Raw genomic sequence first — 17,400 nt, forward strand, 5'->3', positions numbered from 1 at the left:
GGGCCTGGATCAGGCTGAAGCCAGGAGCTAGGAACTCAATCTTGGTGGGATCCAACTACTTTACATTACCGTTTGCCTCCCAGGTTGTATGTTAGCAGGAAACTGATATGGAGAAAGAAGCCAGGGCTTGAACTCAGGCACTCTGTATGGGATGCAAAGTATCCCAAGTAGCATCTTGATCTCTAGGCCAAATGTCCTCTCTGAAATGCCACATTATAAGATGTGATAAAGCAAACTTTTTCTTGGTCATGTCCTAAAGTATGTTTTAATATTCTTTACATAATGGGTACTTGAATTTAAAGTTTATGTCATTCAAGGAGCTGAGCATATGGAAAACTGAATTCCTCATCGAGGCATTTTTTGGTACACTGATGTTAGTGCTTTTCAGAGTAAACCAAGAACAAAGATTATGATTAGAAACAGATAGCAGTGTGGTGAGGAAGACTGGAGTAGCAGTTTAGGGTCCTGGAGTTCTGGACAAAGCACTGTCACCACTCTATGTTTGACCCTGAACAAATAATGTACCTTTTTTGTATCTATTGTTTTCACCTGTAAATTGAAAATAGTACCTCTATATTTTATATCAACACTTACAAATGATAAAATGAAACTATAATGCAAAGCATGAAGCAATAGATAATTAATTGGAGTTCATGAACCAGACTGCAGAAGGGAAGCCTAGTTATTTTCTGCAGTAATGTGGCATCACACACATTCACTTGAGTAGCATGATGAGTGATGATTGATAATGAAAAGAAATGAACAAGAGGAGAAAACCATGTACTCTAGGGGATTTATAGATGCTTTATTATATTTTGATACCCAGTTGATGGATTTGCAAAATGAAGGTAGATACCCTTCCATTTGGTTGACTATGAAACTTGAATCTACTACACATTCTCAAATAGCCCTTCATGCAGTTTTATTAGTAACACATATAAGTTTTACTTGATATATAAAATATGCCAAGCAAATATGGAATTACTAACAGGCCCTGAAACACACCCAGGCCCAGCTAGCAGAACTGAAATGTTTACTCCATCCACACAGTCTCTAAACATTAGCTGGAGCAGGGAAATGTCATGTTAGGTAAAATACAATAAAAATATTATAAGCCCTTGAACATTCTGTACACATAGCAAATGTTAGAGGAAGAAGAATAGGATGCAGGGTAACTGCTAAGTGCTTAGAAGCTAGAAAAATACAACTAACAGCTTACAATAATCATGTTATAATTAGAAATGTAATAATTTATAAGGGAAGCTATTGGATATCCAGTAAAATGATTCTGTAAGTTACAGGGCTATATGTAATAACAGATCTTGGACAGAGGAATTAAATGTTGAACCAGAAGGAATTCTTAATGTAGTGTAAAAGAAAGAATGTTATGATTTTAGTTGCACTTCTTTGTAAAGTCAATAACACAAGTAAACATAGATTTTATTAACACCAAATTCTGTATTTGCTTTAAATGCAAAGGGCAGTACATGAAAATATCTTATTTCCTCCTTTCTTCCTCCTATAAAGATAAAAATCTCCCAAGAAAACCACATTATTTTTTATAATTGTTTAAAGTAGAATATACACAGAAGCACTGAGCTTATTATATAAATCAAAGAATTTTCAGTTGTAAAAACATTTTAGGAACTGTTTTAATTGTGAAAAATTTAGATCCCAAATAATAGCCTATTAGAAGTAAATTTAGAAGCATTTTGATTGGCAGCATTGCTTTCATCCAGTGGTGGTGGCCACCTCTGTGCTCAGTCCCTTGTCTATTCCTCCGCTCTCCCACTTAGCAACTTACAGTAATCCATCCCCGTCCATAAGGTTGAAACACAAGAGGAACCACTGTCTTTGCATTCTCAGAGCCTGCTCCACTGCATGCTACATAATAACCTCTCAAAAAAATGATGAAGGGGTGAATATGAGTCTGTAAAAAAATGGTGGATTTTAAACATATCAGGTTAAGTTAGAGCTAAGTTTTAAACATGCAGAGTTACAGGGCCGGCGTTGTGGCATACCAGGTTAAGCCACCGCCTGTAATGCCTGCATCCTTTGTCAGCTATAGTTCAAGTCCCAGCTGCTCCACTTCTGATCCAGCTCCTTGCTTATGTCCCTGGGACAGCATCAGAGGATGGCCCAAATGCTTGGGTCCTGCACCCGCATGGGAGACCCAAATCTTCTTCGCTCCTGGCTTTGGCTGGCTCAGCTTCCACCTTTGTGGCCATTGGGGAGTGAACCAGCAAATGGCAGATCTCTCTGTCTCTTCCTCTCTCTATAATTCTGACTTTCAAAGTAAATAAATAAATCTATTTTTAAAATAAAATAAAATAAATACCAAAATTACATTAGCACAAAGAAGAGAACAGGATGAAGAAATAGTTACTTAACTGCAACATCATACTTGTCAATAGCCTGTGTAGAAGGAAGTCTTTTAGAATCCTCTGCCCTGTTAAAGGCATGAATCTTGAAGGAATAACAGAAGCCATCTATTATAACCTGCTTCACAATGAAATCGCTTATACAATATATAGTATGAAATATATAGTAGGAAACAGGCTTATACAATATATAGTATGCATTTGTTGTAGAGGGCAAGAGAAAAAGAGGAGCACAAGAACTTTTGTAAGCAGCTTCTGTTTCTAGAAACTAGGTATTTGCAAGTATTTTAGTAGGTTTTTAAAAGTCTGTTTTCATAGAACCAGAGTTGCAAAGATAAAGTTCGTTGTTAATTTGATTCCTTGCGATCTTGTCCTTTAGAGGATGTAATCATTTGTGATTTTTTTTTTTTTCTGTCCATATCCACTGAGGCAGTTTGAATCATTTGTGGAAGACCTTTTACTACCTGGATTAGTGATTGAATTCCGTTTCATTAAATGAATACACCACAATTTATTTGAACAGCAGTTGTTGCACAGTTGCACTGTTAACATGTTTTTCAACAATTTTTTAAACACTTAGCCTTTTATTATTTCTTACTTAAAAAATCCTTTTTTAAGAAATAAAAAGAATGTGTGTTTAGCATATCATAAAGCTTAGAAAATGCAGTTTGACCAAAACAATAAGATGAAAAACAGTAAAATTCAACTAACCTATGTACTGTTGCTTATATACCACTTCTCTGCTTACTCACTCAGAGATTACAGTAAAATCATGGTTGGCTAATACAATATCTCAGACAAAACATAGGGAGTTCAAAAAATGTCATGTCATTAAATAGTTACTTTTTGATCTTAGCAGAAAAAAAAATAAGGCCTAAAAGCACATAAGGCAAAGATCATCGAACATGATATTCATTTGTTGATTCATTCCTGAAACTCGTCTACCAATGTTAAATCTTCCATATTCCAGTCCACTGAGCCCCTTCCCTCCCCCCTTTTTTATTAAGTTTCTCTTATTCTTTAAGCAGACTTTGAATTTTTGAAGATAAAATAAATTCTTTGATTTTTCTGTAATATCCAAAAGGTATATTGAAAAATTATAGTCAACCCCACAAAAATCTGTAGAGAAATGGCTACAACTTCCATTAACATGCAGTGATTGGCATTGAGGAATGTGCAGTACTGAAAGAGCAGACTGCAGGCAGTTTTTCTTCGTTGCTAATATCCTCTGGTACTCACCATCATCGGGGTCTTCAAGTGGAGAGCACCAGCTATATTAAGCTAATCTTCCTTAGAGTGCCTGATTGAAGTAGTGTGTGAATATAAAGATCACAGTCCTAAAATTTTTATATGTGTTATCCCATATTGAAGGTTGATGAAACCAAGGTTTGTAACCAAAAAAAAAGTTGTTATGCTTTTATATATTTACTATACTGGTTTTTAAACTATTTTTTCATCTACTTAAAAATATATTATGGACAGATTTCCATTGTGAAACACAGGGTCTCCAAAGAGTTTATATAAAATGTCTATAGTGAAAAAAACTGAGCATGGATTTCAAAACGTTTCTGCACCAAAATAAATGCATTTTAAAATTTCATTTTTCCATGAATGTTTTGAGTTACCTTTGTAATTAACAATTGTATACATGATTTTACACTTGATATTATCCAAAAGGCTAAGAAGCAATCTATACAGAATTTTAGTGATTGAATTCCGTTTCATTAAATGAATACACCACAATTTATTTGAACAGCAGTTGTTGCACAGTTGCACTGTTAACATGTTTTTCAACAATTTTTTAAAAATTATGTTCATCTATTTGAGAGGTAGTTACAGACAGAGGGAGAGACAGAGAAAGGTCTTCCACCTTCCATCTTCTGGTTCATTCCCTAAATGGCTGCAAGAGCCAGAGCTGCGCTGATCCAAAACCAGGAGCCAAGAGCTTCTTCCCAGTTTCCCATGTGGGTGCAGAGGCCTAAGTACTTTTGCCATCTTCTGCTGCTTTCCCAGGCTGTAGTAGAGAGCTGGATCGGAAGAGGAGTAGCCAGAACTAGAACCTGTGCCCATATGGGATGCTGGCACCACAGGCAGAGGCTTAGCCCACTATGCCACAGAGCCAGCCTCCTGTTTTTCAACATTTTAAACAACACTTCACAATACATCTGGTTATTCTTATTTAATTTGTTCCTTCAGGGAAAAAATATTTTGAAGTACCTATGATAGGCAAGAAAAAAATTCACTTTTTACTATGCATTTTTCATTACTAATTCCTTTACTAACATTCAGTGAAATTAAATTATTTTATTGAGCACCTAACTTTCTTGTGAATTTGGTAGTGCCTAGTTTTCTTTTGTGTTATTCCTTTTCAATGGATTGTATGGGGACTCTGCATATAAAGAATAATTACTCTTTATCACTATATTAGCACTTGCTTTTTTTTTTCTCAGTAAGCAACCTTATTGAGGTATGGTTGACATACAGTAAGCTACATATATTTAAAATATACACTCTGCTAAGTCTATATGAGTATGAGACCATCACCTCAATCAAGATGGGAACAAATCATCATCCCCAAAAGTGTTTCCCTATGTAAGCTCTCTATACCTCCCCTTACTCTACAAGACCAGTATGACTTAATTTGTATTTTCCAAAATAGTCTATAAATAAAACAGCATATGCTAGGTACTCTTTTTTGGCTTCTTTCATTCGTTATTACTTAGAAGTTCATCTGTGTTTTAGTATTTATCAGTAGTACATTTTTTTTGTTTTTTTGTTTTTTGTTTTGGTTTTGGTTTTGCTGAGTGTTCTTCCATTGTATGGATATACCACAGTTTGTTTGTTTATTCATTTGTTGATGGGCATTTGAGTAGTGTCCAGTTTTCAGCTGTTGCAAATAAAGCTGCTGCAAAAGGCTTTGTGGGGGCATATGCTTGCCTTTTCTAAGACAGCTTCCTACAAGTAGAGGGGTTGGATCATATTGTAGCTGCCAACTCTTCTAAATTGGTTGTGCCATTTATCATCCCCAACAGTTGTGTGTGAATTTTTCAGTATCTCCATATCCTTGCCAAATTGGAAATAGCCAGTCTTGTTAATTTTAGCCATTCTAATAGATATGCAGTTCTATTTCATGGCAGTTTTACTTTGCTTATCCCTAGTGACTGATGATGTTGAGCACCTTTTTGCGTACTTACTGCCATCCATATAGCTCCTTCTGTGAAGTTTCTTTTCGTTTCTTCTGTGCTTTTTAAGATTTATTTTATTTGAAAGGCAGAGTTACAGAGAGAGAGGTAGAGAGAGAGAGAGAGAGAGGTCATCGATCCGCTGGTTCACTCCCCTGTTGGCATCAATGGACAGAGCTGTGCCAATCCAAAGCCAGGAGCCAAGAGCTTCTTCCAGGTCTCTCACATGGGTTCAGGGGCCCAAGAACTTGGGCTATCTTCTGCTTCCTCAGGCCATAACAGAGAGCTGGATTGGAAGAGGAGCAGCTGGGACTAGAACCGGTGCCCATATGGGATGCTGGTGCTTCAGGCCAGGGCTTTAACCTGCTATGCCACAGCGCCGGCCCCATATCTTCTGTGCTTTTTTAAAGTCAGCTTACTTGTTTTCTGATGGTAGAGTTTAGAGAGTTCATGTTTGCTGTATACAAGTGCTCTATCAGATGTCTGATTCGCAGATAATTTCCTCCAGTCTTTGGCTTGTCTTCTCGTTGCCTTGAAAGTTTGAAGAACAGAAGTTCAAAACTTTGATGAAGTTCAAATTATCAGTTTATTCTTTTATGGATTTTAGTGTTGTATCTGAACTCTTAGCCTAATCCAAGCTCATAAAAGTGTTCTCCTATATTTCCTTTTACGAATTTTGTAGCTTTAGGTTTTATATTTAGATCTGTGATTTATTTGGGTTACTTTGTATACACAGTGTGAAGTATGTATCAAAGTTCATTTTTCACTTTGGAGTTTCCAACTGTTCCAACACCATTTGTTGAAAAAACTGTACTTTCTTCTCTGAGTTTCCTTTACCTGCTCTCTGGACATGCTGGGCTCTCTCTTCTGTTCAAATAATCTATTTATATTTATGCCAATAGCAAACTGTATTGATTACCATGGTTTTATAAAACTTGAAGTCCCTTTATCTGCATGGATTTAAAATTTTTTGCATAAAATTAAGTTTTCTTTATTCTATTTTCATCTACTTTCTGAAATAACTTTGCATGTGAAATCATCCTAATATCTAAAAAGGGCAACACGAATGCTGTTCTTCTCATGGTCTTTGCAGTCATCATTGTCAGTATCAAAAACATTGACCTTTAGAGCTGTCTGTCCCACTATGAGGAATTAAATCCAAAATAAGAATTATGTTAAAAAAAAAACCAACTGTAAAAGTACTTATCCATGTATGAACTGTCATAGGGACAGTAGAAAAAACTATAAATATTCAATTATAGAAGAATACATAAAATTTATGTTGCTTAATTAGGTGAAATATTGTCCTCTCTCTCTCACTGTCCACTCTGCCTGTCCAAAAAAAAAAAAAGAAATATTGTAAAACATTCAAAAATGACAAAAAATAAAAACATGGAAAATATTTGTATTTAAATTGAGAAAATGTTAAATTACATTTACATATCATGTATTATACATATAAGGATTAGGAACGGTATAAAAGTATGAAAATAAATAGTTGTTTTAAGGATATTAGTTTGTAAATAATTATTTTATTTTTGTATTAGCATTTCTGTTTACTGTATCTTTAAGTCTTTTTATATTATGTTTTCTTTATACATATATTTAAAGTTAGGCACCTAGCCCAATTTGCATGGTTTTCAAGACTCAATTACAATACTGCCTGCTATGAAATTATCAGATTTTATAGTAAATCGTTTCATGTTTCATGTTATATAGTAATATTATATTCATGTTATGTAGTAATCGTTTCATGTTCTTACCAGTCATACTCTCTTATTATTAACTAGTTTAAAATGTATTGTGCAGTTTCTGACCTTTTATTGAAGGTTATGGTTTCATGGTTTAATTATGTGATTATGCTTTTGCTATGATGATTTGAACTAATAATGGATCTGGTTTTTTTTGTTTTGTTTTGTTTTTTAGTAGCCCAACAAGAGGCTGAAATGTTCAAACGCTACCATGGAACATTGCCACTACCTGGAATACACCAAAGTCAAGATGCTCTGTGTACCTGTCCAAAATTGCCCCATCAAGGCTCTTTTCAGATTGATGAATTTGTCCACACTGAAAATACTTCATCAAAGATGCATCTGGTGAAACAGAGACTCGAAACTGTCACAGTATGTTTATTTTTTGCAGCTGAAATTTTAAAATCATTTCTATCCTACCTTGCCATGCCAATAAACATTAATTAAATGCAGTCAGTTAATTACTTAGAACTATGCTTTCTTGTACATTTATAGTTCCTCTTAGCTCTTTGTTCTGGAATCATTGTCACAGTAAGCAGACTGAATTCAGGGTAATCTGTTGTGCTGCCCTGACTTGATGTCTCTATAAAGAACCTAGTGATAAGTGAAGGCTCAGAACCTGAAGCCCACACCTGGAACTCACCACAAGGGTATGTGGCCCCATCGTCTCGCGAAGGAAGAGTAGCTGTGGCCTTCACAGCCCTACCCGCTAGGATGCTGAAGGGGTGGGTGGTAGGTAGTAGGTTTAGACCCTTACCTGAATACCCCTCAAGGCCTTATGATAGGACCGCTTCTTGAAAAGACAATATTACACAAACAGATAATTTTTGCTTAGGCCCGGCCTGCAAAGTACAATAAAAATCTTGTCTAAAGCTTCATGCTTTCTTCAGTAGTTCTCAAACTTCAGAGTGCGTTAAATCAGTGACAGACTTGAAAGCGCAGATTGCCAGACGTCAGCCAGAGAGTTTGGGATTCAGTGATTCGGTAGGTACGGGTAGCGCTGCAGTGTTTCGTTGTGACGAGTTCGCAGGTGGTGCTGCTGCTGCTGACGACCAAAGGACCACATTTTGAAAACTGGTCTAGTTCAGAGTCCTTAACATCTAACAAGAATGTAATGAATAGCTGTTTCCTGTCCTCGTCAGAACTGTAAGCTCCCTGAGGGCAGTCTAACATTGTCTTCTTTATATTCCCTGGTCTACATAACTGATTTCCATTAGATTAACAGTTAAGTTAGGTGGTTGATATAAAGAAAAACTGAATTGCTAAACTTCCTTGGCACAATAGCTATTGCTTATTTTTGTTTCTAGCTCTTCCTTTGTTTTCTTCATTTCAAGGAGATGAATCTAGCCCTTTAGATTTTCTCTGTTCCAAAGTTTTCCCCTTTTGGACCTACTTTTCCAACTCTTGACCTTCCTCCTTAGTTTCCTATTCTCTAACTGGCATGGTCCTTCCAGCCAACATGGATCCATGGAATGAGTACCTGGTATCTGCTTGAGGTAAAAACCACCCTCGCCTTGCCTACCTGTGGACTCCTTTTGTAGGAAGTAATGACCACCGGGTTCGGCTTGGCCTTGCAGTTTGAGCTCCAACAGTTAAAACAAAGAAAACTTAGTTACCTCAAATATTTGTTGATTACCTGCTACATTTAAGACACTCAGAAGAGCAAAAAAAAAAAAAAATAGTTTAACCCTTCACTGCAGTTTGCATCAAGTCTGATAGCTGGTGACAAAAATTCAGACAACTGTAAATAGAGTCTTTAAATGATGCATTACACTTGCATAGTGCTCATGTTGCCTGTTTTAATGTAGCAGCCTTGTAAGATAGGCACGGCAGTGTTTATTACCCTTGTTTTATGGACAAGGAAATTTACTGTACAAAAAACAGAAACGGAGTTTTATGGGTTTTACTAGTTGAACTAGAATATGCATAATCTCCTTTGTTCTTTTTTTAAAAAAAATTTCTAACTTTACCAAAAGCAGCAGTACCTTGATTTTTTTTCCCCCTCAATGTATAGCTGTTGAGCCTCTGCTAGTGCCAAACACTTTGGTGGAATGTTGTATGTAAATGAGTGAAAGAGGTCTAGAAATCATTAAAGAGATGGAAAAAGCTGGAGAAAGTAGTATTTCCCTTATTAATAAGAGAGTTTAATGCAAATAATAGTCAACAATGTAGAATGTCTCAGAAATAAGTTCTTCTCACAGTAAAAGACCTAGACAGAGGAAAAAGTTTCTACTGCAATTCAACAAAACCACTTAAGAGAAATACCTAAATCCATCACAAATAGATTTAGAAGTTCTAGGCAACCCAAAGGACAGCCTAAACTCAAAAAAGAAAAATGTGTTGCTTCTCAAGGAGCCTAAAAATCTCTTTGAAGGCAGAAGGGGCATTAAAACATTATGTGTCTGGCTGGCACCGTGGTTCCTTAGGTTAATCCTCCACCTGTGGCACTGGGTTCTAGTCCCGGTTGCCCCTCTTCCAGTCCAGCTCTCTGCTGTGGCCCAAGAGGGCAGTGGAGGATGGCCCAAGTGCTTGGGCCCTGCACCCACATGGGAGACCAGGAGAAGCACCTGGCTCCTGGCTTCAGATTGGCACAGCACGCCAGCCGCAGCGGCCATTTAGGGGCTGAACCAACGGAAGGAAGACCTTTGTCTCTGTCTCTCTCTCTCACTGTCTATAACTCTACCTGTCAAATAAAAAAAAAATTATGTGTCATTAGGAGGTAAAGACAGACTATATCTTAAGATGGTTTGCCATAAGAAATAGAATATTTTAGATTAACTCTCAGTTTCTGTTAAAGAAGAAAAGACAATCTGAGATTTTCATTTAAAAAGACATCTAGCAAAGATAAACAATTTTAAAAGGCAGACTTCAATTAAGTCCATATTGCAAATAGTAAAGGAAAATGTTAACAATTAAAAACATCAGATCAATGGTACAGCCTAGAGAATTAATTTCAAAAGTACTCTTAAGAATGTAGAAAAGACAGGTACAAACCATAGTTAGGAATGTAGCTCTGTAAGGTCTGGCTACTTGGCCTGTGCATGAATGTAGGCTCTGACTTATGCTGGCTTTATAAATCTGAGTAAGTTAAGTAAGCCTAATTTTCCTCAATAAAGTGGGGATCCTTTTCTTACCTTACAGAATTTTTCAGATTCTAAATGTAAATCGCTTAGCGTGGTGTCATATACATGATTTTTTTGATAAATGTAGTTGTTATTAGCTTTGAGAGAAAAGATGAGTGTAAGAGATAGATTGTACATGTAGTTTATCAGTGTTATTAAGAGACCCAACCTATGAAAATAGATAGCAGTTAAAGATCAAATACAAGGGGCCAGCGCTGTGGCGCAGTGGGTTAATGCCCTGGCCTGTAGCGCCGGCATCCCATGTGGGCGCCGGTTCTAGTCCCGGTTGCTCTTCTGATCCAACTCTCTGCTGTGGCTCGGGAAAGCATTAAAAGATGGTCCAAGTCCTTGGGCCCCTGCATGCATGTGGAAGACCCGAAGAAGCTCCTGGCTCCTGGCTTGAGATCAACACAGCTCCAGCCATTGTGGCCATTTGGGGAGTGAAACATCGGATGGAAGACTTCTCTCTCTCTCTCTGCCTCTCCTCTCTCTTTGTAACTCTGACTTTCAAATAAATAAATAAATCTTAAAAAAAAAAAAAGATCAAATACAAAAGCATTTTCTGTGCTCAGGTTCCAAAATTATAAAATCAAATTATATATTATCAGCTTAATTAATGAAGACACCAATATCTTGGAAATATCCTAGAGGAATAGTTAAATTTTCAAAAATGAAAAGAATTCCATCAGAATGTTGGTAGAAAAGCTGGTTATTTACATAGGAACAGAAATACTGGAATTCTCCACAGGAGCCAGGTGGGAGAACAGAGTGATAATACAGCTAGTTCTTGTTTCACCAGGTGTTGAAACATATTATAAGCCTAAGATAATAGAAATAGTGTAAAACAAGTTGGTGGCCGGCACCATGGCTCAATAGGCTAATCCTCTGCCTGTGGCGCCGGCACACCAGGTTCTAGTCCCGGTCAGGGCGCCGGATTCTGTCCCGGTTGCCCCTCTTCCAGGCCAGCTCTCTGCTGTGGCCCTGGAGGGCAGTGGAGGATGGCCCAAGTGCTTGGGCCCTGCACCTGCATGGGAGACCAGGAGGAAGCACCTGGCTCCTGGCTTCGGATCAGCGCGGTGCGCCAGCAGCAGCGGCCATTGGAGGGTGAACCAACGGTAAAAGGAAGACCTTTCTCTCTGTCTCTCTCTCTCTCGCTGTCCACTCTGCCTGTCAAAAAAAAAAAAAAGGTTGGTAAAGATAGATAAATTAGTAGGGGTAGGAGTAATTTCTTTTGTGGTGTTGAGGAAAGCCTGTAAACTAAGAGTTAACTGAAAAATATAATCAGTGTACATCTACATCTTAAAACATCTCCAAAATCAAATCTTCATTCACCAAGGAGCTAAATGTGAAGTAAAAATTTTACAAAACTAAAGAAATGCACTGGCAAATCTTTCTTTCTTTCTTTCTTTCTTTTTGAAAGGCAAAGTTAGACAGTGAGAGAGAGAGACAGAAAGGTCTTCCTTTTACCGTTGGTTCACCCTCCAATGGCCGCTGCTGCTGACGCACCGCGCTGATCCAAAGCCAGGAGCCAGGTGCTTCCTCCTGGTCTCCCATGCAGGTGTAGGGCCCAAGCACTTGGGCCATCCTCCACTGCCCTCCCAGGCTACAGCAGAGAGCTGGCCTGGAAGAGGGGCAACTGGTACAGAATCCGGTGCCCCAACCGGGACTAGAACCCAGTGTGCCAGCACCGCAGGTGGAGGATTAGCCTAGTGAGCCTCGGTGCCGGCTGGCAAATATTTTTTTAAGCAAATGGGTGAAAGACTTGCTAATCTGAAAAGCATTGAAAAATTCTCCCCCAAAACACACTGATGGACTCAGGGTAGAACTTTAAATATCTCTGAGATAAAATATGAGTGTGCATGTGTGTATGTCTATATGTACAACACATACTCTGCTACACACACATGCACACACATATATGGAAGAAATACCAAACACCTCGTTAACATGCAAAACAGTAACATAAAGAACAATTGTGCTGGCACCACGGCTCAATAGGTTAATCCTCCGCCTTGCAACGCCCGCACACCGGGTTCTAGTCCCAGTCGGGGCGCCGGATTCTGTCCTGGTTGCCCCTCTTCCAGGCCAGCTCTCTGCTGTGGCCAGGGAATGCAGTGGAGGATGGCCCAAGTGCTTGGGCCCTGCACCCCACGGGAGACCAGAATAAGTACCTGGCTCCTGCCTTCGGATAGGTGCGGTACGCTGGCCGCAGCTTGCTGGCCGCGGCGGCCATTGGAAGGTGAACCAAAGGGAAAGGAAGACCTTTTTCTCTGTCTCTCTCTCACTGTCCACTCTGCCTGTCAAAAAAAGAAGAACGATTGTGATATATCAACACAGACATTGATAAAAGAAATAAACTTGGACTTCCAAAAACAATAGCTCTCTCTCACTAAGAAAAGTGCCATAGAAACTGGGCATTATTAGATAATGAAAATGGTGAGGATGCATGTGAAAGGTAGTATGGCATTTGTGGGTGAATATTGCTCAGAAAATCTTGTCCAAAGATAAGTGATAAAATGTGTTAAGAAGTTTAACATTCTTAAAAATATTTATACTCTGGGCCCGGTGCCATGGCTCACTTGGTTAATCTTCCACCTGCAGCGCCGGCATCCCATATGGGCGCCGGGTTCTAGGAAGACCTTTCTCTCTGTCTCTCTCTCTGTCTGTAACTCTGTCAAATAAATAAATAAATAAATCTCTAAAATAAATAAATATATATGTATACACACACACACACACACACACACACACTGTAACCAGACTGGTCCTTTAAATAGAGTTAGCCTTTATCCCCTAAAGCTGACACCGTGCAGCTCTGTTCATTTTTGTGTTTTCACCTTGTGGCCCAGTACCTGAGTAATATTCATCAGTATTATCCCTTTCCCTCCTCCCTTGATCTAAATCTTGACCAGTTTTAAATCAAACCTACAAGGAACCACATTGAGATAGCTTTTTTTTGTTTTTGGACAGGCAGAGTGGACAGTGAGAGAGAGACAAAGAGAAAGGTCTTCCTTTTCCGTTGGTTCATCCTCCAATGGCCGCCGCGGCCGGCGCACTGCAGCCAGCGCACCGCACTGATCCGAAGCCAGGAGCCAGGTGCTTATCCTGGTCTCCCCTGCGGGTGCAGGGCCCAAACACTTGGGCCATCCTCCACTGCACTCCCGGGCCACAGCAGAGAGCTGGCCTGGAAGAGGGGCAAGCGGGACAGAATCTGGCGCCCCGACTGGGACTAGAACCCAGTGGTTCTGGCTATACTTTCTTTATCTTTCTTTTTCTTTCTTCAGAAAGTTAGAGACTTTAAGATATATCAGAGTATATTTCATACTCTGTGTCTGGGTTTAGATCTAACTGGGTTACAGAGAAAACTTTTTACATTTCTCAGTTAAATTTTAAAATATATAACTGTAAACTAATTTATTTGAATGTTGTACTTCTTTATATTTTAGCATTTTTAATGATTGTATAATGCAGCTTTATGTTCCAGTTTTTAAAAGGAAGTCTGAAAAGATACGTTGAGTTTTTAAAATGCAGTGAAAAAATGTTTCTTCACTAAGAGGAAAAAAATGTCCATTATCTAAAATCTTACATGACAAAATAATTATCTACAGACATAAGAACAGCTCTTTGATAGATCCTTAAAAACAAGTCACCTATAAACTCTCAATCCAGTAACATCCTGGAATCGCCTAAGTCTTGTAGCTTTTTTCTAAAAGTATTTTATATACCTGTCATCCTTAGATAAATGAAAGAATGTAAAAAGAAAAGAAAGGAGATGTAAAAGAAAGATAAAAGTCAGAAAAAATATTTTTAGGAAATTAAATCAAAGGCAAAAGTGAAATAAACTGATATTTGGTATAAAAGGAAAAACTTTTCTTTTTATCGTTACTTTATCCAGCTCTTACCAAATCTTTTTCTTTATAAAAATTACTTAGGGAATATATTTGTTTTGGGACTGAAGTAGCTCTAGGGTACCTTTGGAAATGAAAGCTGCCTATTTGCTGTGTTTTTTTTTTTTTTAACTTATTTTCACTGAGTTAATAGAATTCACTGAATTTATTTTTTGCAGGTCTATCTTCAGTGTATTTTCTTTCAGAAAAAAAAATCTTTATTCCCATGGCAATACCATTCTTTTTATATTTTTGCAAGCATTTAGATTTACTGGATTTCTGCCTTTGTCACAATGCTTTTTCTCTTGTTTCTTGAAATTTTATTTTGATAGACCCCAGTTTCCCTTTTATTTTTTTTGTTTCGTTGAGTTGCCTCTTTGTTAGTACAATAGAGATGTTTTTCTAATTTGTAGTATGGATTTAGGGTGTGATTTTTGTGTGTATGTGAATTGCATAATATAATTCAGCAAATATTTGATAGGTATTTACTCATTAATGATAAAAGATATAAGAAATAGGGCCGGCGCCACGGCTAAATAGGCTAATCCTCCACCTTGCGGTGCCCGCACACCGGGTTCTAGTCCTAGTCGGTTTTGCCGGATTCTGTCCCGCTTGCCTCTCTTCCAGGCCAGCTCTCTGCTGTGGCCAGGGAAGTGCAGTGGAGGATGGCCCAAGTCCTTGGGCCCTACACCCGCAGGGGAGACCAGGATAAGCACCTGGCTTCTGGCTTTGGATCAGCGCGGTGCGCCGGCCGCAGCACGCCGGCCGTGGCGGCCATTGGAGGGTGAACCAACGGCAAAAGGAAGACCTTTCTCTCTGTCTCTCTCTCTCTCTGTCCACTCTGCCTGTCAAAAAAAAATAAAAATAAATTAAAAAAGGGTATAAGAAATAGATAATTCCTTGTTGTTGGGAGCATTAGACTTATTCATGACATAAGTCATCTAATTGTTTTATCATTAGCACTCTTGATTGTGTTTTGCTTCTACAGCAATACTTAAAATCATTCTGTAACCCAGCTAAGACCACACAGGTAGACGGTACCTTGAGAGCATTAACGCTACTCACTCAAACTCATTTTAGATTTCTAAATCATAAATTTAATCTTAGCAATACTCCCAGAGTTGCTCAGAATTTGGGTACCCATTAACAGCAACCAGTTTTACAGAAAGTTGATTCAGAATCCATTAAGAAACATCTTACAAGGGTGCTTCAGAAAGTTTGTGGAAAATGAAATTAAATGGTAAGTTTACTTTTATACAAAAAATTTTGAAATCCTTTATATATGAGAGAGCTTCAAAGGGCTTATAAAAATGTGCCTTATGAAAAAACTATCGGGCCGGCGCCATGGCTCACTTGGTTAATCCTCCTCCTGTCTCTCTCACTCACTGTCTAACTCTGTCAAATAAAAAAAAAAAAAAAGAAAAAAGAAAAAACTATCAACATTGATTGCATCAAATAACTTTATCTTTTAATTCCATTTTCCATAATTTTTTGGAGTACTCTTGGATAATGAAAAGTACACCTTTCCAGCTGCCTGAACACTTAAGACCTCACTCTTTCTAAAATTAACCTGAAACCTGGGGTAATGATAACAGAGTAGATTGCTAGGCAATATCCTAGGAATAGAGATTAGATGAATTTAAGAATGTTATATGCCGGTTTTGGAAAAGACTGGTTAATTTTCTTTAGGAGATTTTGCTTTGTATTGACTAACATCTCTTTAATTAATAATTGATATCAAATATTTCTGACACTGATTTCCATATTTCATTGTACTTAATTCTCTAAACCATCCTATAGAGTGAGTACTAATATTGTTCCCATTTTCCTGAAGAAGAGCTTTTCACTTACGGAGATCAAACAACCCAGCTAAAACCACACACATAGTAAGCTTTGGAGCTGGGATTCTGTTCAAGCAGTCAGACTCCCATCTCCACAGTCACTTCTGTCTCTTTTTTAATGATTGAATTGCCAATATCCTTTAAATGCACTGTTTGGCCCTTAGAAATTTCTGGATTTAAAAAAAATTGATGTTCTTTTTCAATCTGCTTTTCTAAACTTCATGTTGATTTTTACTGCTTTTCTCTAGTGCTATGCTAGGCCAGTGATACATGTTGGCTAATCTTATTTGTACTTCAGTAGTTTTGGTATCTCCATGCCAGCAATTATTCACATTGTCTATTAAACCTTGACTTTCACTTGTTTTACTTTTGATAAAACAGCCTTTTCTTGTATTTGTCCCATAAGTTGTAAGCAGTTGTTCCTCTCCATAGCACTTTTAATAATAATCATATATCTCAGCATCTAGTAAGGTTTACTCTTATATTTACCTAATATATCTGTATATCTAAGATAAATTATTAACATGAGCCATCTGGGTATTAATGTTATTTCAGGATATGTCTTTTAGACCTGATGGCATTTTGCTATAGAATGTTAATATTGATGCTAAATTTGTTGAGGAAATAAGTTTTTTTGAGACAGACACACATGGACTCTTAAGAATCTTTTCTTGGTGTCTGGTTTTGCCCAATTAGATTTACCATGAACATACCATTCTCTCTTTCTGTAATTTATGTACTTCCCAGTTCATTTGAAACAATACTTAGTGAGAACTATAAGGTAATAAATTTAAAAAAAAAAAAACTCCCAGTTACTGATTTTGGTTGTTAGAAGATTAACAACTGAATGCATTGAAAAGAGTCTATACTTTATTTAATTGAAATTATGAATACTTCTTTATTCTACTGTATTTCTTTTAGGAGGTGATACGATCCTGTGCTGCAAAAGTAAGTAGTTTTTATTACCAGGAAGATAACATTAAAATGCAGATTTCATTGTGATTCACCAAAGAATTGAAATGCACCATTCATAGAGTTTAGAACTTTTCTGAAAGTTAATCTGATTTGTACACTTTTTTTTACCAGAGTTTGAGTTTGTCGAAGAATTTCAATACTGGATCCTGAAAATGCAGTAAAGTTGAATATTTAGCAAGCAGGGTTTTTTTTTTAATATTTAAGAATGCAAAATGATTGAGAGGTTCAGCAAGGAATGACAAAGTCATTTTCATTCTCTGC

General features: G+C 37.6%; 1 protein-coding gene across 16 annotated transcripts in view; it reads left to right on the top strand.

Annotated features, from left to right (window-relative positions):
- Positions 1 to 17,400, top strand: part of AHI1 (Abelson helper integration site 1) — a 231,607-nt gene that overhangs the window by 92,567 nt on the left and 121,640 nt on the right. For 12 of the 16 annotated variants that reach the window (XR_016233697.1, XR_011388506.2, XR_016233694.1 and 9 more), the window contains 2 exons: positions 7,490 to 7,686; positions 17,086 to 17,112. Coding sequence is in view for 9 of the 16 variants with exons in the window: in XM_008263550.5 (XP_008261772.1) it covers positions 7,490 to 7,686; positions 17,086 to 17,112 (224 nt within the window). In the remaining 7 variants the exon portion in view is untranslated. The remainder of the gene's footprint in view (positions 1 to 7,489; positions 7,687 to 17,085; positions 17,113 to 17,400) is intronic. The other 4 variants (XR_016233696.1, XM_070073536.2, XM_008263546.5 and 1 more) reach the window with 1 other exon arrangement.

The sequence above is a fragment of the Oryctolagus cuniculus genome, chromosome 5, assembly GCF_051225735.1.
Source record: "Oryctolagus cuniculus isolate XC-2025 breed Fujian yellow rabbit chromosome 5, ASM5122573v1, whole genome shotgun sequence".
Lineage (NCBI taxonomy): Eukaryota > Metazoa > Chordata > Mammalia > Lagomorpha > Leporidae > Oryctolagus > Oryctolagus cuniculus.